Here is a 22,766-nt window from a genome sequence, read left to right on the forward strand (position 1 = left end):
GTTCTGTGAAAAATGCCATTTGCAGTATGATAGGGATTGCATTGAATCTGTAGATTGCTTTGGGTAGTATAGTCATTTTCACAATATTGATTCTTCCAATCCAAGAACATGGTATATCTCTCCATCTGTTTGTATCATCTTTAATTTCTTCCATCAGTGTCTTATAGTTTTCTGCATACAGATCTTTTTTCTCCCTAAGTAGGTTTATACCTAGGTATTTTATTCTTTTTGTTGCAATGGTAAATGGGAGTGTTTCCTTAATTTCTCTTTCAGATTTTTCATCTTTAGTGTATAGGAATGCAAGAGATTTCTGTGCATTAATTTTGTATCCTGCAGCTTTACCATATTCATTGATTACCTTTAGTAGTTTTCTGGTAGCATCTTTAGGATTCTCTATGTATAGTATCATGTCATCTGCAAACACTGACAATTTTATTTCTTCTTTTCCAATTTGTATTCCTTTTATTTCTTTTTCTTCTCTGATTGCCATGGCTAGGACTTCCAAAACTATAATAGTGGCGAGAGTAGACATCCTTGTCTTGTTCCTGATCTTAGAGGAAATGCTTTCAGTTTTTCACCATTGAGAATGATGTTTGCTGTGGGTTTGTCGTATATGGCCTTTATTATGTTGAGGTAGTTTCCCTCTATGCCCACTTTCTGGAGAGTTTTTATCATAAATCAGTGTTGAATTTTGTCAAAAGCTTTCTCGGCATCTATTGAGATGATCATATGGTTTTTATTCTTCAATTTGTTAATATGGTATATCACATTGATTGATTTGCGTATATTGAAGAATTCTTGCATCCCTGGGATAAATCCCACTTGGTCATGGTGTATGATCCTTTTAATGTGTTGTTGGATTCTGTTTGCTAGTATTTTGTTGAGGATTTTTGCATCTATATTTATCAGTGATATTAGTCTGTAATTTTCTTTTCTTGTAGTATCTCTGCCTGGTTTTGGTATCAGGGTGATGGTGGCCTCATAGAATGAGTTTGGGAGTGTTCCTTCCTCTGCAATTTTTTGAAAGAGTTTGAGAAGGACGGGTGTAAGCTCTTCTCTAAATGTTTGATAGAATTCACCTGTGAAGCCATCTGGTCCTGGACTTTTGTTTGTTGGAAGATTTTTAATCACAGTTTCAATTGCATTACTTGCGATTGGTTTGTTCATATTTTCTATTTCTTCCTGGTTCAGTCTTGGAAAGTTATACGTTTCTAAGAATTTGTCTATTTCGTCCAGGTTGTCCATTTTATTGGCCTAGAGTTGCTTGTAGTAGTCTCTTAGGATGCTTTGTATTTCTGTGCTGTCTGTTGTAACTTCTCCCTTTTCATTTCTAATTTTATTGATTTGAGTCCTCTCCCTCTTTTTCTTAAGGAGGCTGGCTAATGGTTTATCAATTTGTTTATCTTCTCAAAGAACCAGCTTTTTGTTTTATTGATCTTTGCTATTGTTTTCTTTGTTTCTAGTTCATTTATTTCTGCTCTGGTCTTTATAATTTCTTTCCTTTTACTAACTTTGGATTTTGTTTGTTCTTCTTCCTCTAGTTCCTTTACGTGTAAGGTTAGATTGTTTATTTGAGATTTTTCTTGTTTCTTGAGGTAGGCTTGTATTGCTATAAACTTCCCTCTTAGAACTGCTTTTGCTGCATCCCATAGGTTTTGGATCATCATGTTTTCGTTGTCATTTGTCTCTAGGTATTTTTTGATTTCCTCTGATTTCTTCAGTGAACTCTTGGTTATTTAGTAACGTATTGTTTAGCCTCCATGTGTTTGTGTTTTTTATGTTTTTTCCCTGTAATTGATTTCTAATCTCATAGCATTGGGGTCAGATAAGACGCTTGATATGATTTCAATTTTCTTAAATTTACTGAGGCTTGATTTGTTGACCCAAGATGTGATCTATCGTGGAGAATGTTCCGTCTGCACTTGAGAAGAAAGTGTAATCTGCTGTTTCTGGATGGACTGTTCTATAAATATCAATTAAATCTACCTGGTCTCTTATGTCATTTAAAGCTTGTGTTTCCTTATTATTTTTCTGTCTGGATGATCTGTCCATTGGTGTAAGTGAGGTGTTAAAGTCCCCCACTATTATTGTGTTACTGTCGATTTCCTCTTTTATAGCTGTTAGCAGTTGCCTTATGTATTGAGGTGCTCCTATGTTGGGTGCACATATATTTATAATTGTTATATCTTCTTCTTGGATTGATCCCTTGATCATTATGTAGTGTCCTTGCTTGTCTCTTGCAACATTCTTTATTTTAAAGTCTATTTTATCTGATATGAGTATTGCTACTCCAGCTTTCTTTTGATTTCCATTTTCATGGAATATCTTTTTCCATCCCGTCACTTTCAGTCTGTATGTGTCCCTAGGTCTGAAGTGGGTCTCTTGTAGACAGCATATATATGGGTCTTGTTTTTGTATCTATTCAGTGAGCCTGTGTCTTTTGGTTGGAGCATTTAATCCATTCACGTTTAAGGTAATTATCGATATGTATGTTCCTATTACCATTTTCTTAACTGTTATGGGTTTGTTTTTGTAGGTCCTTTTCTTCTCTTGTGTTTCCCACTTACACAAATTCCTTTAGCATTTGTTGTAGAGCTGGTTTGGTGGTGCTGATGTCTTAGCTTTTGCTTGTCTGTAAAGCTTTTGATTTCTCTGTCGAATCTGAATGAGATCCTTACTGGGTAGAGTAATCTTGGTTGTAGGTTCTTCCCTTTCATCACTTTAAATACAACATGCCACTCCCTTCTGGCTTGTAGAGTTTCTGCTGAAAAGTCATCTCTTAACCTTATGGGAGTTCCCTTGTATGTTATTTGTCATTTTTCCCTTGTTGCTTTCAATAATTTTTCTTTGTCTTTAATTTTTGTCAGTCTGATTACTATGTGTCTTGGCATGTTTCTCCTTGGGTTTATCCTACCTGGGACTCTCTGCCCTTCCTGGACTTGGGTATCTATTTCCTTTCCCATGTTAGGGAATTTTTTGACTATAATCTCTTCAAATATTTTCTTGTGTCCTTTCTCTCTCTCTTCTCCTTCTGGGACCCCTATAATGTGAATGTTGCTGCGTTTAATGTTGCCCCAGAGTTCTCTTAGGCTGTCTTCATTTCTTTTCATTCTTTTTTCTTTATTCTGTTCTGCAGCAGTGAATTCCACCATTCTGTCTTCCAGGTTACTTATCCATTCTTCTGCCTCAGTTATTCTGCTATTGATTCCTTCTAGTGTATTTTTCATTTCAGTTATTGTATTGTTCATCTCTGTTTGTTTGTTCTTTAATTCTTCTAGGCATTTGTTCTTTCATTCTTCTAGGTCTTTGTTGAACACTTCTTGCATCTTCTTAATCTTTGCCTCCATTTTTTTCTGAGGTCCTGGATCATCTTCACTATCATTATTCTGAATTCTTTTTCTGGAAGGTTGCATATCTCCAACTCATTTAGTTTTTTTTTCTGGGGTTTTATCTTGTTCCTTCATCTGGTACATAGCCCTCTGCCTTTTCATCTTGTCTATCTTTCTGTGAATGTGGTTTTTGTTCCACAGGCTGCAGGATTGTAATTCTTCTTGCTTCTGCTGTCTGCCCTCTGGTGGATGAGGCTATCTACCATGTGAGTTTTTTAGGGTTGCCATGACAAAGCTCCACAGACTGGGTGGCTTAAACAACAGAAATATATTTCCTCACAGTCTGGAGTCTGGAAGTCCAAGATCAAGGTGTGGGCAGCTTGGTTTCTTCTGAGGCCTCTCTCCTTGGCTTGTAGGTGGCCATCTTCTCCCTTTGTCCTTACATGGTTGCCCTGCTGTGCTTGTCTGTGTCCTAATCTCTTCTCGGACACCAGTCAGGTTGGATTGGGGCCCACCCATATGATCTCATTTTACCTTAATGTCCTCTTTAAAAGCCCTGTCTCCAAATCATCACATTCTGAGGTAGTGAAGTTAGGACTTCAATATATGAATGTTGGGGGGCACAATTTACCCCTTAACAGACACAGTCCCTGCCCTTGCTGAGCTCCTATCCAGAGGGGAAAACACACATGAGGATAACACTTGGGAGAAAGGTCACAGCCAGCACAGCTGTTAGCAGCACGTGGAACACAGGGGCGGCATAGACACACCCAGGGAGGCTTCTGGGGGGAGGTGGCAAAGGCGCTGAGCACTGAAGGATGAGCAAAGTTACGGGCACCAGTAAATGGGTGTGTGCAGGGAGGAGTGAGTGAGTGTCAGGACAGGCCCAGCACGCCCAGGAATGCTGGTTTATGACCACATCCTTTTTTTTAAATTAACTTTTTAAAAATTGAAATATAGTTGATTTACAATGTTGTGTTAATCTCTGCTGTGCAGCATTCAGTTATATATATATATATATATATATATACGTTCTTTTTTTCATATTCTTTTCCATGATGGTTTATCATAGGATACAGAATATAGTTCCCTGTGCTATGCAGTAGGACCTTGTTGTCTATCCATTCTCTATATAATAGCTTCCATCTGCTGACCCCAACCTCCCACTGCATCCCTCCCCCACCCCCCTCCCCCTTGGCAACCACCAGTCTGTTCTCTATGCCCATGAGTCTATTTCTTTCTGTTCCGTTTCATAGATAGGTTCATTTGTATATGACCACATCCTTGATAGAGTTTATTTTCTTAGGATCTGCTGAAAGCATGGGCCACAGACTGTGTGTATGGGGGGCTGGCACTGGATTTGGAGACGGATGAATCCAGGCTCTCCCTGAACTTCCATTCTTTTTTTTTTTTGCGGTACGCGGGCCTCTCACTGTTGTGGCCTCTCCCGTTGCAGAGCACAGGCTCCGGACGCGCAGGCTCAGCAGCCATGGCTCACAGGCCCAGCCGCTCCTCGGCATGTGGGATCTTCCCAGACCGGGGCACAAACCCGTGTCCCCTGCATCGGCAGGCGGACTCTCAACCACTGCGCCACCAGGGAAGCCCTGAACTTCCATTCTTTTCTGTAACGTCAGGCTAGCGGCTCCTCCTGGGCCCGCTGGGAGGGTTGGGGATATCATGGGTGTGAACACACTTGGCCAAGGGCTGAGCAGTGTAGACGTGTGCCGTGAGATGGGTAACTGGGAAGCCGGTTAGCTGCCATCTGGTTCACAAAGCTGTACCCAGTCATGCTCGTTACATGATTGGAGGCAGGAACCCAAGCCCAGGAAACAGCCTTAGCAGTGGTCCAGCAACATCAAGTTGGCCCCAGACCTCTTCTTTACAGCTGTGGACACTTATATCCCGGGGGTGGGTGGGCGAATCTTCCTACGTGGAGTACTTACCGTGGCGTTTGTTTAGCAAAGGATGAGAGCATTTGGGTCAAGAAATGGCTCATTTTCTGGGGAGAGGGGGTTTGAAGAATAATAATGAATATTCACTGTGCAATTGATATATGCCGGGCGCTGTTTTAGGTTCCGTGGTTTAGTGTGTTCCGTGTACAAACTCATCAGATCTTAAGTGTAAGACGTGGTGGCACCATTATCACACCCATTTTACAGATGAGGACACTGTGTCACAGGGAAGCCTAGTCACTTGCCCAAGAGCTCACAGGTTGTAAGTGGCTTAGCCGAGACCCAAACCCAGGCTGTCTGTCCGGCGCTACTGTCTGGGTTTTAACCCTCTGAACTGTGGCAAAGTGAGGGGACAGCTCCCATCACCCTCACCGAGGCTTTCCAAAGAGTGGAGCTGTTTGTTTTCTCACCCTGGGATGCTCTGGGGACGCCCGCTGGGAATCTGAGATCGCCCACCTGCCTGAAGGAGGAAAGTGTGGTTCACCCGAAGGCCAGGCTTCTTAAATAGCCAAGGCCACCCTGGAACTTGAGCCAGGACACCTGGGCTCTGATCTCAGCGAAGTGGGACTTCGCCGCTCACCTCTGGGCCGGCTTGTGGGCAGGTTGGGGGGAGGACTCACAGACAGCCAGCTCCACCAATAAGAGGAGGTCTTCATGCCAAGCACTGCCTCCCGGCTGCAGGGCAAAAAGGGAAAGTGATGTCCTGCAAGTTTCTCTCTCTCCTCTGACTGGGAGAGCCCCTGGTGCAGGGCAGGGCCAGGGCAGCTGCGGGCAGTTTGTCCCCACCCTCCACCTCTGGCCAGTCTGCACCCCCTCTGGGTGGCAGAGCCTTTAGTGCTTTTGGACTAGGCTGCCTTTGCAGCTCAGGTACTCCCCAGACACCAAGAACCCTCCCGGTTGTAGTTGCACATTTGTGTGGACCACCTGGGTCCTGGGGTCTTTTGAGTTTTCGGCCCCCATGAGGAACATGGAACAATTTTAAATGAAGGGGGCAGATCACCTGATCCACTGTGAGTTTTAGCAAGATCAGGGAGACCCCTTGCTACAGATGAGGAGACCAGGGTGGATACATGGAAGGGCCTGAGTCAAGGAGGGGGTGGAGGAGGAAATGAGATGATGAATATGACACCTCACAGGATGGCACAGGGGATTCCTCACTGCACAGCAATGCAGCCATGCTGCCCCTCCCACGCTTTAGGCCCCAATTAGCTCAATTATTTTGCTTCTCCCCACGTCCCAGGGCATCCATGTCTGCAGGCCTGGCTCAGTGCCCTCCCACCCCGCACCCTTCTCTGTCTGCATATTCCCCCGGCTTACTCAATCCTGTAAGAGTCTGCTCTCCAATCACCTCTTCCAGGAAGTCTTCCAAGATCAGCCCCCCTGGTTGGCTCGGTGCCTCCTCTGTGTTTCCCCAGGAATCCTCAGCCATCGCACGTGATGTCATAATCGAGAACTTCCATGTTAGAGTCCTGCTCTGGACCCAGCTCTGTGAAGGGGGCTGGCCAACTGGCCAAAAACTGTTTCCACAAACAGCCAATTCTCCAAGCCGCAACCCTGCATGATTGATATGCAGAATGAGTACTGCGCTGACTGATTCATGCGCTCAGTAAATAGCCTAATTATTCAGGGTTGGCTTTTTCTTTTGCAAGTTTCAGTTCCCCGTTGAGCAGATCCCTTCCCACTGTTGTGCATTCTGGGCTGGATGTTTTCATGAGCATTTGACAATCCACGCTCCCAGTACTTCTGCCATGATCCACAGCTTTTATTTCAACATGCGCTTTCCATTAAACCCAGGTTGCCGGCTTCTGGTCTTTTTTTGTGTGTGGACTTGAGGCCGCCCTGGCCTTCTAGTGGTTCTGCGTACCCCAAGCACGCCATCATTCTGCCGGCCTCTGCACCTGTTCTCTGCCTCTGGGAGCAAACAGTCAAGGCAACCTGTCCTACACATGATTTAAGGCGCTTCTCTGACATCTGGGCAATTCGGCCACGCAGTGAGTTAATTCCCATGATGTCCTGGTGTGCATGAGGGTCTTGCCTCCTTAATGCTTTCACTGAGCCAGCCTGGCTGAATGAGCAGGGCAGAGTAATAACCAGTGGCAAATTCTTTTTCTTCCAAACCCACAGCCTCTCCTTGTTCTAGAGCTGCAGGGCAGCCTGGGTCCATCTCCAACACGCTGCTCGGGGGTTGTGTGTTTTCTATTCCAGCCTCAGAATAACTCTGCAGGATAATCAGGGCGGGATCAATCGCCCATTTCGCACTTGTAAACGTGGTAGCTCAGAGAGGCAAAGCGACTTGCCTAAGGACGCACAGCTAAAAAGCAGTGGAGTCAGGGTTGGAACCGCACCAGCCTTCTCCTGTGGTCAGTGACCTTTCCATTTGTCCCAGTCCTTAGGGAAACTTGCCCTGGGCTCATGCCAGTTGCTCCCCTCCCAGCACGCTGGCCTTAAGAGGGACTATAAAAACATGCCAAAGAAAGAATCCAAACTCAGGGTGGTGATTCCTGGGAAGACAAGTTTCCCTTTCAGGGCTCTCCAGACGCTGTGATGATTTGGAAAGGGGAAAAACATTCACTGCCCATTTCCTGTTCAGCAAAATACAATTGCCACATTTCCTGTTCAACGCTCCCGCCCACCCTCCCTCCGTGGACTCTGCCTCCTCGTTTAGGGAGAAGCCGCAGCAGAGCCCGGGCTGGAAGGCACTGGGAGCCGAGCCAGCTTCAGGGAGGGCCGGCAGGTGGGTTGTCGGGAAACAGGACATGGACTCTGAGGAAGCGCGCTCAGCTCCCGTTGCCCGTGACCCGGGCCGCCCGGCGCCTCCCGAGTGTGCCCATCTGACGAGCGGGACGCCGCGTGGGAGGAGAAGAAAGGTAAACACAGAAACTGGCCACTGTCTGGGCCACAGAGGCACTCTGACTGCTTGAAAGGCCTCTGGCCTTGAGTCCTGGCCTCTTAGTCTCTGTGACCTTGGCCGTGGTGCTCCAACTCGTTAAGTCGCAGCTTCCTCGGACCCACAGTACCTTCTGGCAGCGCGGCCGGGCTCGTGCAGTGAGGCCAAGGCAGCGAACTGCTCTCACGTGCTGGGTGGTGTCCCCAGCTTGGGGCAGGTGGTGAGAGGTGGTGGGCACAGGTGGGCCACACAGGGGTGGGGGGCTCGGGGCAGATGGCTCCCACCTGCTCTTCTCTGCCCTCTGATGGGTGCAGACAAGGGAATAATGACCAGGGCTGGGAGTGAGGGAAGCCCAGGGGGCGAGCACAGCCTGGGAGTCAGCAGGAATAACATCTGAGCTGAGACCCAGAAGATGAGTTGAAAGATGAAAGGCAATGGAGAATGGGCCTTTTGTCCAAAATGTGATTCTGTTCCATCAATGAATCCCGTTCAGTTCAAGCTCTTCTTACTGCAGAAAAGTATTCTGGCTCCACACTTGCCAACATCCCTCTCTGTGGCCTATGAACCCTCCCTCTGGCCTCAATCCAATCACCAGCATTTACCAAGCACCTCCTCTGTAGCAGGCTTGGTGCCTGGAAGCAAGACCCCTGCCCTCAAAAAGTAAGACCCACGCCCACTGTCCAGCCTCTGCTGCTGACCCCCAGGGGCACCTACCCCTGGACAGGTGAGGACCTTACCTGCTCTAACTCCTTTCTTTGGCAGAATATCCTATGAGGTGGCTGTATTATCATCGCCATTTCACAGATGAGAACACCGCATAAGAGAGCAGCTATGTAACTGGTCTGAGGTTATGCAGTCATAAGTGGCAGACCTGGGGGTCAGACAACGTTGAATCAAAGATAGAAAAGTAAAAATGAGGAGGTGGAACTTTCCGGGTGGCTTTCAGTGGGTCTTAGATATGAAAGTCTCCAGAAAGGAAGGTTTCAGCAGGGCATGGCTATATGGGCCAGAGCAAGAGAGACCTTGGCACATAGCTTGGGCAACGGCCATTCTGCACGGCTGGGTCAGAGGGAGTAGAGAGAGAGAACAAAGTGAGTGAACAGCCTTTCTGAACACTGGCTACGTGCACAAGCCCCTCAACGTCCTGAGCCAGCAACACATCCATCCACAACAGCCTATGCAGCCGGTGCTACAATTTAGATCCCATTTTACAGCTGGGTAAGCTGAGGCTCAGAAAGGTCAAGACCCTGGACAGACCCCACAGCTGAGTGGTGGAGCCATCAAGCACTGGAGCCTGTGCTATAGGAGGCTGTCTAGGCAGGCAGAGCAGGAAGTCGGCTATCGAGGTCTGGCTTTCCCTTTCAAACGGTGTTTGATCCCTTCAGATCCCTAAACCTTGGACCTCATCTGTCACGTTTACCTGTTGTATCGCAGGAGCTTTTCAGGGCTTGGCACCTAGAACTCACGGCTCTCCCCCCGCACTCCCAATCACCACACACACACACAATACATGATAAATCATGGAGAGAGTGCCTTCCAAGAGCACCTGGGTCCCCCTGACAAGTGGCCCACACTTTCCTGGCCAGCTTAGAATGGCAGCCCCTCCTGCCTCCAGCCCCTGCTTTCTGTCCAGCCTTTGCCAAGGGGCCCAGATGTTTCTACTCCTGGTCCTGTCATGCCTGTGGCTGTCCATGGATGGGTCCATAGGGCAGGATTATATGGAGGCAGATGCTTGGTTCCCCGGGTCAAGCCCTGTATCTGTCTGCAGGTCCTTGTCCCAAGGTGCTCACACTGGCCTGTAGATGGACAGCTCCAGCCTGGAACAGAGTGTGCGTGGGTATGTGTGCGTCTGTGTGGCCGCCAGCAGCGTCAGGGGGGAAGAGGCAGGGAGTAGAGGCAGTGTGGTACGTTGGCTGGGTGGCTGCATGGGGGCTGGAGCCAAACCATCTGGGCTCTGGTCCCCAACCCAGACAGCACCAGGGACTGCCCCATGCCTCTGTTTTCTCACCTGTAAAATCAAGATAAAACAGTACTGATCCAAGGATTCTATGGGAGAATACCCGGAAAGTGCTTAGAACAGACGCCTGGTCCATAGCGCTTAATAAGAACCAGCTGCTGCGGCTGCTGGCAGCTGAGTCTGCCTTTGCTTTTTGCTCCTATGTGAGTCAGAGACTGGCCGAATTCAGCTGAAATAACAGTGTTGTAGCTAACAGCACCTGTGAAGGACAGTAGGTCTGAGTTTCACAGATCCTCTTGCAGCCGGACAAGGAGGGCAATGGTGTGGACAGAGGCAAACTGAGCTCCCTGGGCTGGCCACACCCCCCTGGACTGGACCTGAATGGGAGCCCCTCCTGCCGGCTGGCTCTGAGGAACCTGCATCCTTGATCTGGAAATCCTCCCCAGCAGAGGACGGTCCAGCTGCGTCCTGCGGGCCCCTGGCTGTGCGCCAGAGTGCCAGGCCTGACGTGCTTTGCTCTCCTTTCCCAGGACTGGTCCTGCTCGCTGGTCGTGGCCTCTCTCGTGGGTGCCTTCGGCTCCTCCTTCCTCTATGGGTACAACCTCTCAGCGGTGAACGCCCCCACTCCGGTGAGTGCCCGCGGCAGCGGGATGTGCCCAGCAGAGGGCGCTGCGGCAACGCGGAAAGCCGGGTGTTACCGCCTAGCCCGGGGTGGTACCCCATTCTGCAAACATTTGCAGACCGGTTCTGTACCAGACCCTTGCTGGACACTGGGGTTAAGGGAAGGCCAGAGAGAGTTAGACCAGCCCCTGCCCTCGAGGGGGAGGTGGGAGATACAGAAATAGAGGATGATGACAATTCTTGAGGTCAGTTCCCTGCTCATGCAGGGTCCTGGGAGAGTGTAGAGAGGAGAGGGATCTTCGGAGATCCCAGGGGCCAGATCCTAAGGGTCTTATTCCAGGGCAAGGAACACGAAATCTGAGGGTTACGGAGGGATCTTAGGCACAGAAACATTTCCCTGATCTGCTTTTTCTTTGTTTATGGCTTTTAATCACAGCTGGAGGTCACTTGAGTATCTGTTGGTTTAAGATCCATTGCTGGCTTTTGTTTTCTTCTGAAATCAGGTCATTAGATGCAGTTCCCCAGGCCCTCCTAACACCACTCTGCTGGTTTGCAGATGAGCTTTGGTTCTCACCCACCTAGGCTGTTAGGTTTAGGTGCTACCCATTCCTGGGGGTGCTGGCTTCTGCTTGACCTACCTCCATCCCTAGGGTAAAGTGGATGGGTCGATGGTGGTATACAGGAAGTCTTCCCGGAGGAGGTGATGCCAGAGCTTCATCTTGAAGGTGGAGCAAAGGCACTGAAGCCTGAGATATGAAGCTTTTGCAGAAATGCAGTTCTGATGCTGTTGGAACCCAGGATGTACTTTGGACAGCATAAGGGCATGAGCTACAGAGGCAGACAGAAGCCAGGCTGTGGACCTTTGTGGGTGCTTTTAAGGCTTTTCCTTGTTTGGGGGCCCAGCATGCTGTGTGCAAAACATAGGGGGAAGCTGGACCAGTGGGTCTCAAAGGGGCCCCAGGAGCCCTGGACTTTGCAAAAGTGCCTCAGGTATCCAGACTCCATCTGTACTAGAACAGCACTTTTTTTATTCTGTTAACTCTTTTACATTTTAGGGGCTCTGTAAGTTCATTTGAAAAATTGATTCTGATACTAAAAACAGTTTGAAAACCAGCGGGTCTAGATGGCTTCTCCAAACGCTTGCATTAATCAATGGCTTTGATTTTGTCATTATGATGTCATCCTGAGATGGGATCCAATTTGTCCATATTTGTCTTTAAGAGGATTGGGAATATGCACTCTTGCTTCATCTTGGTAATCCAGCAGAGCCTCCAGCAGAGGGTGGAGAACCTTTACACCCATGGCGTATAACGCAAGGAGACGTGTAAAACTTGAACCTGGAATAGAATGATATGAGTAGAAAAGTAGTAGTTGAAGCAATGACTGTGGGAACACGAGGAAGGAGCAGTCCTGTCATTCACTCATTCAAAAAATGTTTTTAATTAATAAACTTTATACTTTAGAGTAGTTTTAGGTTCTCAGCAAAACTGAGTGGAAAGTACAGATTTCCCACATACCCCCTGCCTCCACTCTCCCACTGTTAACATCCTGCCCCAGAGCAGTACCTTTGTCATAACTGATGAACCCACCTTGACACATCATTATCACCCAACGCCCACAGTTTATATTAAGGTTCGCTCCTTGTGTTGTACTTTCTATACATTTTGACACACGTGTGATGACTTGTACCCACCACTATAGTATCTTACAAAATAGCTTTACTGCCCTAAGCATTCTCTGTGCTCTGCCTGTTCATTCCTCTCATCCTCACCCTAGCAACCACGGATCTTTTTACTGTCTCTGTACAGGCACATCTTGCTTTATTCCCTTTGCTGTATTGCAGGTATCGTATATTTTACAGATTGAAGGTTTCCCTTTCCAGAGAGTCATATCATTGGACTCATAACAGTGTATAATTTTTCAGGTTGGCTTCTTTCACTTAGTAATATGTATTTAAAATTCCTCCGTGTCTTTTCATGGCTTGAAAGCTCATTTGTTTTTGATTCTGAATAATATTCCATGGTCCGGCTGTACCTCAGTTTATTTATCCATTCACCTACTGAAGGACATCTTAATTGTATCCAAGTTTTGGCAATTATGAATAAAGCTGCTATAAACATCCATGTACAGTTTTTTGTATGGACGTAAGTGTTGAATTCATTTGGGTAAATACCAAGAAGCATCATTTCTGGATTGTATGGGGAAAGTATGTTTAGTTTCGTAAGAAATTGACAAAATGGCTTCCTAAAGTGGCTGTTCCCTCTTGCATTCCCACCAGCAGTGAATGAGAGGTCCTGTTGCTCCACATTCTCGCCAGTATTTAACGTTGTTAGTGTTTTGGATTGGATATTCTAATAAGTTTGTAGTTTTGGATTGGATATTCTAATAAGTTTGTAGTGGTATCTCGTTGTTTAATTTGCATTTCCTCAATGATATATGATGTAGAATGTCTTCTCATATCCTTCTTTGCCATTTGTATATCTTCTTTGGTGAGGTGTCTGTTTGGGTCCTTGGCCCATTTTTAAATCAGATTTGTTTGTGTTATTATTGAGTTTTAAGAGTTCTTTATATATTTTGGGTAACAGATCTTTATCAGGTGTGTCTTTTGCAAATATTTTCTCCCAGTCTGTGGCTTTTTTCTCATTCTCTTGACATCATCTTTTGCAGAGCATTAACTTGTAATGAAGTCCAGATTATAAATTATTACTTTCATGAATCACGCATTTAGTGTTTTATCTAAAAAGTCATCACCATACCCAAGGTCATCTAGATTTTTCTCCTATGTTATCCTATGTTAAAAATTTTAGGAGTTTTATAGTTTTGCATTTTACATTTAGGCCTTTGATCCATTTTGAGTTAACTTTTATGAAGGGTGTAGGATCTATGTCTAGCTTCTTTTTTTTTCCCCTTTTTTGCGTGTGGATGTCTATTGTTCCAGTGCCATTTGATGAAGACTATCTTTGCTCCATTATATTGCCTTTGCTCCTTTGTTAAGGATCAGTTGACTATATGTGGGTCCATTTCTGAACTCTCTTCTGTTCCACGGATCTGCTACTATTCTTTTGCCAATACCACATTGTCTCGATTACCGTACTTTATAGTAAAGTCTTGAAGTAGCGTAACATCAGACCCTACTTTGTTCTCCTTCAATGTTGCGTTGGCCATTCTGGGTCTTTTGTGTCTCCATATAAACTTTAAAATCAGTTTGTCAGTATCCGCAAAATAACTTGCTGGGCTTTTGACTTGTATCGTGTTGAATAGATCAAGTTGGGAAACTGATATCTTGACAATATTGAGTCTTCCTGTCTAAGAACATGGAATATCTCTCCATGTACTCAGTGAAATATTTTCTCCCAAGGACAGGCCTCGTGAAGAAGAACAGAATGCTCTGATATAGTTCAGAATGGCTCCTTTTCCCCTCCCCTGCTGGAAGCATAAGGGGACTTTTCTGACAGTCCCTGTGAGAATCTGGTAGAGCCCCTGGAGGTAAAACTCACAAAAGGGGGACGGATATGACTGGGTGCTGAGAGAGATTAACTCTCAGACTTGTCCACCCTGAGCCTTCAGCAGTTCATTAATTACAGTTCAGGTTTTCCTGCCCTGGCGCTGGTTTGCTGCTGTGCATTCTTGCTCTGGTAAGTTGTGATTCTCTGTATCTACCTGTCTCTCCAGTTTGGGGAGATGCCCAGCAGTGAGAGATGCACGGGGTGGAGATGGGAACACAGGCCGGTGGAAGGGCTTTATGTTATCCCGGGCTTGAGAGAGAGCGGCAGGCTTCCTGGGAATGGTGCAGAGAGGGAGCGGCCCGATTGTGGGGTCCAAAGGGCTGGAGGGGGAGGAGGCTGGGAAGGAGGCCAGGGCCAGCTCAAGGAGGATCACAGGCGCCGGAACAGGAGCCCGAGTCAGCGCCACGCAGCCTGCGAGCACTGGAGGCGGACTGGGGGCCAGGGCTCAGCCTGGGAGGCCCTCCCAGGGTGGAAGCTGCCTAGAGCTGGAGGAGCTGGAAGAGCTGGAGCCGGGCAGGCCTGCATGGGGACCCCAGCTCCCCTGGGAACCCCAGATCCTGACAGATGGTGACAATCCCCTGGCGAAGTGGCCAGGAGGATGGAAGGGGGCCCGAGGCTGGAGGGGCTCAGCCTGTGGCCAGCGATCACTCAGAAACCTCTTCCCTTTGCTGTGGGCCTAGGTGTGGGCAAGCGAGGCAGCCCCAGGGTCCAGGAGACCAGTATGGGAGCAGACAGCCCAGGGAGCAGCGTCTAATGCAGGTGGGAAGGGCCCACACCTGGTGGTGGGTTTCTGTGTCGACGTCAGACTTCACCGGGGCTCTGACCTCTCAGAAGGAGAAAGAAACTCTCGGACCCAGGAGATGCAGATGCTGGGGTCTGGGGGTGACCTTCCACAGACATGGTGAACAGAGGCTGCCGCCGGAGGTGCTGATGAAAATAAGTCACAGTGAGGACACTTACCCAGCAGAAGGGATGCTGGTTTAGCGATGACACAGGGTCCTGAGGGCCCTGTCCACCAGCTTTGCCTCTTGAGTGGTGGGATAACCGGGTCCAAGGCGGGGATCGGAGGAGCAGAGGGACTGCAGGCCAAGGCCGTCCACCCTCAGGCGAGGCGGAATTTCACCACGTGAACGATCCAGGCAGTAGCTGGCGCCGGCCCTGGCCGCCACCCGGCTGCATCTCACAAGCATTCCGTGTTTCTCTCGCCTCAGATATTTGGAAGCTTTCTGGAAAACTGATGATGAAAATAATGCCCACTGTGGCACCGACCGTGCTGCCCCATTAGGGACGGTATCACATTTCGTCCTCATTACAGTCCCCAAGGGAGCCAGAACCCCCGTTATAAATGAGGAAACTGAGGCCCAGGGAGGTTAATGTGTCGCATTCCTGGTGTGTGTGGGGGAGCCCTTAGCCCTCACTCTTAATATACCCACTTGTTTCTCTTCAACACAGTTACCCTAAATGACTGTAGGTCCTGTCCACCCTGCTTTCAGAGAGCCCCCCGAGTCTGACTACCTATCATGCCCCATTTGGAAGAGGACACCCAGGTACCTCGGACATCCACACATGGCCCTTGCCCAACTTTGGCCAATAGGATGTGAGCAGAAGTGAGTATAAGACACTGGAGACCTGACCCGTGAGGACATTCCAGGTCTCCAGCCTGGCCTGCCATTGAGTCCTCTACCTGGTTTTCCTGTTTCCACTCTGGCTCCTCTAGTTTATTCTCCACCCAAGACCAGAGGGACCCTTTACAAATTAAGGCAGATCAAATTGTGCTTCTGCTCAAAACCTCCATGGCTGCCCATCACACTTGGAAAACAGCCCAGAAGACCACTGTGGCCCTAAGCCCAGGGGGCCTGGCACCTTGTGACCACTCTGCTCACATCACCAGCACTTTCCTCCTTGCTCCCTCTTTTGCCCCCACAAGACCCCCCTCCCCCACTGCTGTTCCTCAAAAACACCCACACTTGGGCACCCCAGGGCCTTTGCACTTGCTTTTCTCTCTGCCTGGAATGCTCTTTCCCAGATGTGCCCAGATAGTCCTATGCTCTCTCCTTCAATTACCTCTGGTTCCTCCTCAAATGTCCCTTCCTCAGAGATGTCTTCCCCGACCAGCCTATCCCAGCAGCACCTATCACTCTCTAGCCCCTCCCCCTAATTTACCTCTCTTTACAGAATATAACACCACCTGAGATACTATATATTTATTTGATTCTTGTCCATTCTTCCCCCATTTTCGGAAGTAAGCCCCATGAAGACATGGACTTCATGGTTTTCTTGCTTCTCTGTTGACAGCACCTAGAACAGGGTCTGGCACACAGTAAGCATTTATAATAAATATTTGCTGAATGAGTAAATGGATAAATTTAAGATTTTTAAAAAGTTCTTTGTGTGAAAATTCAGTTCCAAGGCAAGTCCCCTAGGCGTCCTCACCGCCCAGCCAAACTGCCAGATGTGAGTCTGCCCTTCGTGAAAATTCTAGTGATGCCTCTGCCGCATTCACACGGACAGGGACTTGACCCAGGTCTGCCGAACTCGAAGGTGTACCCTTTTTCTGCTCTACTAAGTTGATCTGTTAGAGCTTTTGCAGGTTTTTGGCTTTGCAGGCCATAAGACCTTTGTCCCAACTACTCAAGTCTATCTCTGTAGTGAGAAAGCTGCCATAGGCGATATGTAAATTAATGGGCAAGGCTGTGTTCCAATAAAACTTTATTTACAAAGACAGGCAGTGGGCCAGATTTAGCCCAGTGATCCATGTTTGCTAATCTCTGTGCTGAAGGTTCCAGGAAAGTGGTGAGGCCCCTGTGGACGCCTGCTGTCATTAGGACCTCCTGGCAGAGAGCTGGCTGGCTTTCTGAACAATCAATCCATGAGTGGTGAATTTTCCTACAGATGTTATATTCCTAATATTTTTCTCTCTTTTGTCCATTTATTGCTGCATGTCTAAACCTTTATCTTTTCTGTTTCCAATGACTAATTCTAATTGGCATAGTTCTATCTATCTATAGATAATCTATCATCTATCTATCTAATCCGTCCATCTACCTACTTCTCTATTTATCAATTTATCCAACTTTTTTTTATATCTTTATTGGAGTATAATTGCTTTATAATGTTGTGTTAGTTTCTGTTGTACAATAAAGTGAATCAGCTATAGGTATACATACATCCCCATATCCCCTCCCTCTTGAGCCTCCCTCCCACCCTCCCTATCCCACCCCTCTAGGTGGTCACAAAGCACCGAGCTGATCTCCCTGTGCTATGCAACAGCTTCCCACTAGCCATTCATTTTACGTTTGGTAGTGTATATATGTCAGTGTCACTCTCTCACTTCGTCCCAGCTTACCCTTCCCCCTCCTGTGTCCTCAAGTCCGTTCTCTACATCTGCGTCTTTATTCCTGCCCTGCCCCTAGGTTCATCGGTACCGGTTTTTTTTAGATTCTATCAATCTATCCATCCATCTACTTATCTATCTATCATCTTCTATCTACTTACCTATCTTATTTATCTATTTACCTATCTATTTAAAGCATTCTGAGCCCTTGTAAAGGCTATGCAAAATCTAGAGCTAATTTACATACCAATCAAACGAAACATGATAATTGCTGAATTTTCAAGCAGTCATGTATGCAGGCTAAAGGGCCTCCTCTGAAACCTGTCAAATGGCCACATACTTAAGCCATTTTAAGCCTTGACTTTTAGTAGGAGAATGCTTCTTGCCTGGGATCTGTTCCATCAGCGCTGCTACGATAGTCCAGAGCTGTCGTGGGAGATGTCCCCTTGGTGCCTGAGGGCCCCCTGGGTCTGGATCTCACCTGAGAGGCCGATGAGGGCTGGATGGAGACATCAGAGTCTTATTCCCAGGGCTGTTGTCTGGGAGCCAAGGTGGGTGCCCGTCCTCGGGCAGGCAGGGCTGATGTGGCTTGGGTGAGGTGATGTGTCAGCCTAGAGCATGAATCAAAATTCCTCTTGCTCGTGAGTGATGTCTGGAGAGCCTACAGGAAGATTCTGGAAGCAGTATTCTAAAGAAATGAAAGGCCCCAGCCTGAGTGGAACCTATGGAGCCCAGACTCCCATCCAAAGGGGTCCCACAAATTCAAGAATGGGCCCAAACGGATGGGGCTCGGGTGGAATCAATCACGGGGAGCGTGGGTGGGAAGTGGTGGGCCTGGATGCATTCCTGCTGAGACCTGTGCAGTGCTTGGGGCTGCAGGATGAGCCACGGCCACATAGTCAGGGCCTGAGACAGCAGCCAGCCTCAAGCAGGGTGACCACTGGGGCAGACATTAAGAAGAGTCACCCATGGGGCTTCCCTGGTGGCTCAGTGGTTGAGAGTCCACCTGCCGATGCAGGAGACGCGGGTTCGTGCCCTGGTCTGGGAGGATCCCACATGCCGCCGAGCGGCTGGGCCCGTGAGCCATGGCCGCTGAGCCTGCGCGTCTGGAGCCTGTGCTCCGCAACGGGAGAGGCCACAACAGTGAGAGGCCTGCATACTGCAAAAAAAAAAAAAAAAAAAAAAAGAGTCACCCAGAAGGACCAAAGTTGAGCTAAATGAGTGTGTTGAATAGGAGGCCTAAGTGAAAACAGAAATTAGCTAGTAAACAGGCAGTGCTATGGCTGAGAGGACAGACAGGAAGGTGGCTGGGAGCGAGAGTTTACAGCTGATTCCAAAAATAGAGAGGGAACACCTAGAGCCCGTTTGCCCAGTCCTGGCCCACAGTTCAGGCAAGTGCTTTGAGGTTTAGCAAGAGGACAGTGCATGGGATTCTGTAGGTCAAAGTGTCCTTGCAAACAATGTTGGTCATTGCTTCCCTGGCACCCAGCAGACTGCCTGGAACAAAGGTTTGTGATGCCCTCAGATGCTGACCACCCAGAGGTAGGCCAAGTTCACGGGCTAAGGGCACAGTCTTCTAACGACTGCTCTCACTTCAGACAAAAGCTGCAAGCTCGGGGATCCCAGGGCTGCCCACAACTCTGACCAGCTGGGTTACAGATTTGGGGGCACCCACTAGCCCCTCAGGCTTGATAATTCGCTAGAACAACTCAAAAATCTCAGGAAAGCACTATGCTAGCAATTGCAGTTTTATTATTGCCAAAAGGATACAAATCAGAAGCAGACAAAAGAAGAGACACTTAGAGTGAGGGCGTTCCAAACATGAACCTTCTGGAGTTCTCTCCCCTTGACATCCAGACACATCACCCTCCCAGCACCTCGATGTATAACAACACACCGAGTACTGTCCACCAGGGAAGCTCACCATGCTTCCATGTCTGGCGTTTTTGTTGACGCTTCACTACCTAGGCATGACTGATCAAATCAATCTCCAGTCCCCCTCCCCTCCTTGGAGGTAGGGCTGGCACCACCTGGCTTGAAGCTCTCCCCCCCACTGCCAACCACATGGTTGGTATCTCCAGCATGGCCAGCCCCTAAACTGGGTTATCTCACTTGCATAAACCATCAGGTGGGGTCCGAGACCCCCCCTGTGGATAACAAAGACACTCCTATCATCAACATTTCCTATCCAGGAAATCCCAAGGGTTTAGAGGCTACTATTCAAGAACCAGGAAGAAATGTTACAGAACTGGACTCGGGTCTGCTCACCTGCACACAGTAAAGCCAATCTACTGACACTGGGTTGTGAGGAAGGAAACTGTAGCATTTATTGCAGGGCGCCCAGCAAAGAGTCCCGGGAAACTAGTGCTCAAAACACTGGAACTCCCCGATGGGTTTCAGGAAAGCATTTTTAAAGGCCATGTGAGGGGATGTGATCAGCTCGTGCACAGTTCTCTGATTGGTTGATGGTGAGGTAACAGGGCGGAGTCACAGGGGTTAACATTATCAATTCTTAGGCACCTGTAGGTTTGGGGCTATGTGCTCATGGTCATCAAGTCGTTAAGATCTTCCATTTGGTAGGGGTTTTAGCATCTGTAAAACAGTTCAAGAAATGTGCATCCGACACTGTTATCTAGGTCCTTCAGAGAGGAGTTACAGCAGAGGCTCTGGGGGAGGGGTCTGTCCCAGGAAGGTCCCATAGGGTCCTGCTGGGTTCCAGAAAGGCGAGCCAGATTCTTAATTACACAACTGTACATTGTATATATATGAGGTATATCTTACAAAAGTATGTTCTAAACATAAAAATACTGAAAAACGTTTGTTAAATGAATTAGTGAATAAAAGAAGGAAGGAGTGAGAAAGAAAAAATAAATGAGACCTTTGCTTTGGGGGGGTCTAATTTATTGCCCCCGCTCCCAAAGCATATAAACTAGGACTTACTTGAAACAATGCCAGCCTCCACAAAAATAACAGTGAGTGGTTTGGCTTTTATTGAATATAATGAATGACTCACCTTTCCAATGATTTCTGAGTTGGTGACATTTGTTCTTTTCTTGGAATGGAGACAGACGCTCACCTCCCTGCCCCCCTTCCCGCCCCCCCCCCACCCCGTGTTAGTATGTAAGCCCAGGGCTTCAGAAGAACAATTAATTTGACTCTGACTCGTCATACATTTCCCAGCAGAAATGGTATATTTTATCATTTTCTTCTCCCTAATCCTTCCCTAAGGGCAGGTAAACAAGTGGTGATAGGGAGTAAAATCATCTTCTCTCTCGGCAAGAGTAGAGCCATCCCAATTAGCAGCAGATGTTAGATGCTGGCCAAAGAAAAGACGCCAGTGAACCAGCAGACAGAGAACCAGAAGCGAGGTCTGGTCCTTCCAATTAATCCCACTCCGTGCTAACGTTTTAGCCACTGTTCTGGGAGACCCTGTGCTCTCCGAAAAGCAGGGCACATGGCGGGGCACGTCTTTGGGCTCCAAGACCTTTAACAGGGAAAAGTAGGAGGGATGATGAGTGTGGAGCTTATTGCAGACACCGGCACAGAGCGGGGTGGGGAGTAGTGTGTGCAGTGGGGCTCCGCATCTCGGCGGGAGGGGACTGAGATTACAGGAGAAACCAGCGCATCTTGTTTTGACAGAAACGACTGGCCATTATTTGATGAGACGGGCATCTCTGGTTAATTTCAGTGTGGAACAGAACTGCCTCTGATTTGGGAATCTCAGTTCTTGCTTTTTCCTTTCTTCTCTCTTCCTTTTGCCTCACCCTGTCTCACTAGTTATAAAAGCAAAACAGGCTGCTATTAGCAAAAGCAAATAGTACAACTTTAATAATGAAATGATAAAACTACTGCTATGATTCCCCTTCTACGAAACACGGACTGTATCTCTCATTGGGATACCAGCCCGCATGGCAGCTATTGTGACAATAATCCCATTTTACCGAGAGGAGAGAGATGGTGTAACTGACTCAAGGCCACTCAGCCAATGGATAGTCACAACCTCGGCCTCACTCAGAGGCCACTTTTAAGGCTTTACCTAAATCTACTTTTTTTCTGCAGAGATCATCATATATGCCATTTTATATTCTCTTTTTGGGGCTCAATATTTATATTGTAAGCATTTTTCCATGTTACTGAATATTCCCCATCACCAGGATTTCTAACAGCTGTGTATTGGCGCGCCACATAGATGTCCCATCTTCCTAATGTGGACCTCTAAGATTGTTCTCAGTTTTTCTCTAGTATAAGTTGCTGCTGCATTGTTTACATTGGGATCTGTGAGTCATTGTTTGGTTTGGTTTTAATCAGAGGTGGCAGAGCTGCTGGCTGACAGGAGGAGGGGGGCCTTTCCAGGCCTGGGGTGCTGGTGTCTGGGTGTTCCAGACTGTGGGTGCCACCCCTGCCTACTTCTGGGGTCCCCAGATTATTGGAGCAGAGATGCCTGCCTCTTTGATTCAGAATTTTCCCATTTCATAAAGTTCCTCTGGGAAAAACGCCTCATTGAACATGAAGGGGAAAGGACCACATTTCTATCCATGCTCAGGGCAGCTCTGCTTAGAGGTGTGGGGGAGGTGTAGCCAGACAGAGGAACAGGGGAACGGCCAACCCAGCAAGGCAAGCAGTTGGGAAAACCTGGATGGAGGAGGTTGGATGGCACTGCTGGTATGAACAAGCCCAGACAAATAAAACTGGAAACATTCTCTTTCTGACCCACGGGAGAAAAACACTGAGATTTATTGAGCACCTACTATATGCTGGACATCATGCTAGGGACCCCTCACCCCCATCTAATTCTTCCTGCAGCCCCATCTGCAAGCTAGGGTTGTTATTCCTGTTCTGCAAATAAGTTATTCCATAATTGGTGCTCAAAACCATCACCCTGAACTTGGATTTGAACAGACTCCAAGCCCTTTGAGAGTCCCTACTGCCTCAAGACTGATTTTTAGCAGCCATAAGCAATTTGAACAGTAATGAAAAAACTCACCTTTTCACTCCAGACCACCGGAGGACGTGCAGAAAGGAGTGGGAAATGTTATCTCAAAGTAAGAACTGGTCTGTGTGGATGCACAGGACTGTGTGGATGTCCTGCAAACACAGCTATGCGATCTCTCAAAAGCACATTCCAGTAGGAGAGAGGCTCCAGATCAATTTTTTTTTTTTTTTTTTTATAAGAAGGATAT

At 47.6% G+C, this 22,766-nt stretch overlaps 1 protein-coding gene across 1 annotated transcript in view; it reads left to right on the forward strand.

The window, feature by feature from the left end:
* Positions 1–22,766, forward strand: part of SLC2A9 (solute carrier family 2 member 9) — a 211,039-nt gene that overhangs the window by 26,194 nt on the left and 162,079 nt on the right. Inside the window, 2 exon segments of the mRNA XM_065877261.1 lie at positions 7,947–8,148; positions 10,656–10,754. Of these exon segments, the coding sequence (XP_065733333.1) occupies positions 7,947–8,148; positions 10,656–10,754 (301 nt within the window).

The sequence above is a fragment of the Phocoena phocoena genome, chromosome 5 (genome assembly GCF_963924675.1).
Source record: "Phocoena phocoena chromosome 5, mPhoPho1.1, whole genome shotgun sequence".
In the NCBI taxonomy this organism is placed as follows: domain Eukaryota; kingdom Metazoa; phylum Chordata; class Mammalia; order Artiodactyla; family Phocoenidae; genus Phocoena; species Phocoena phocoena.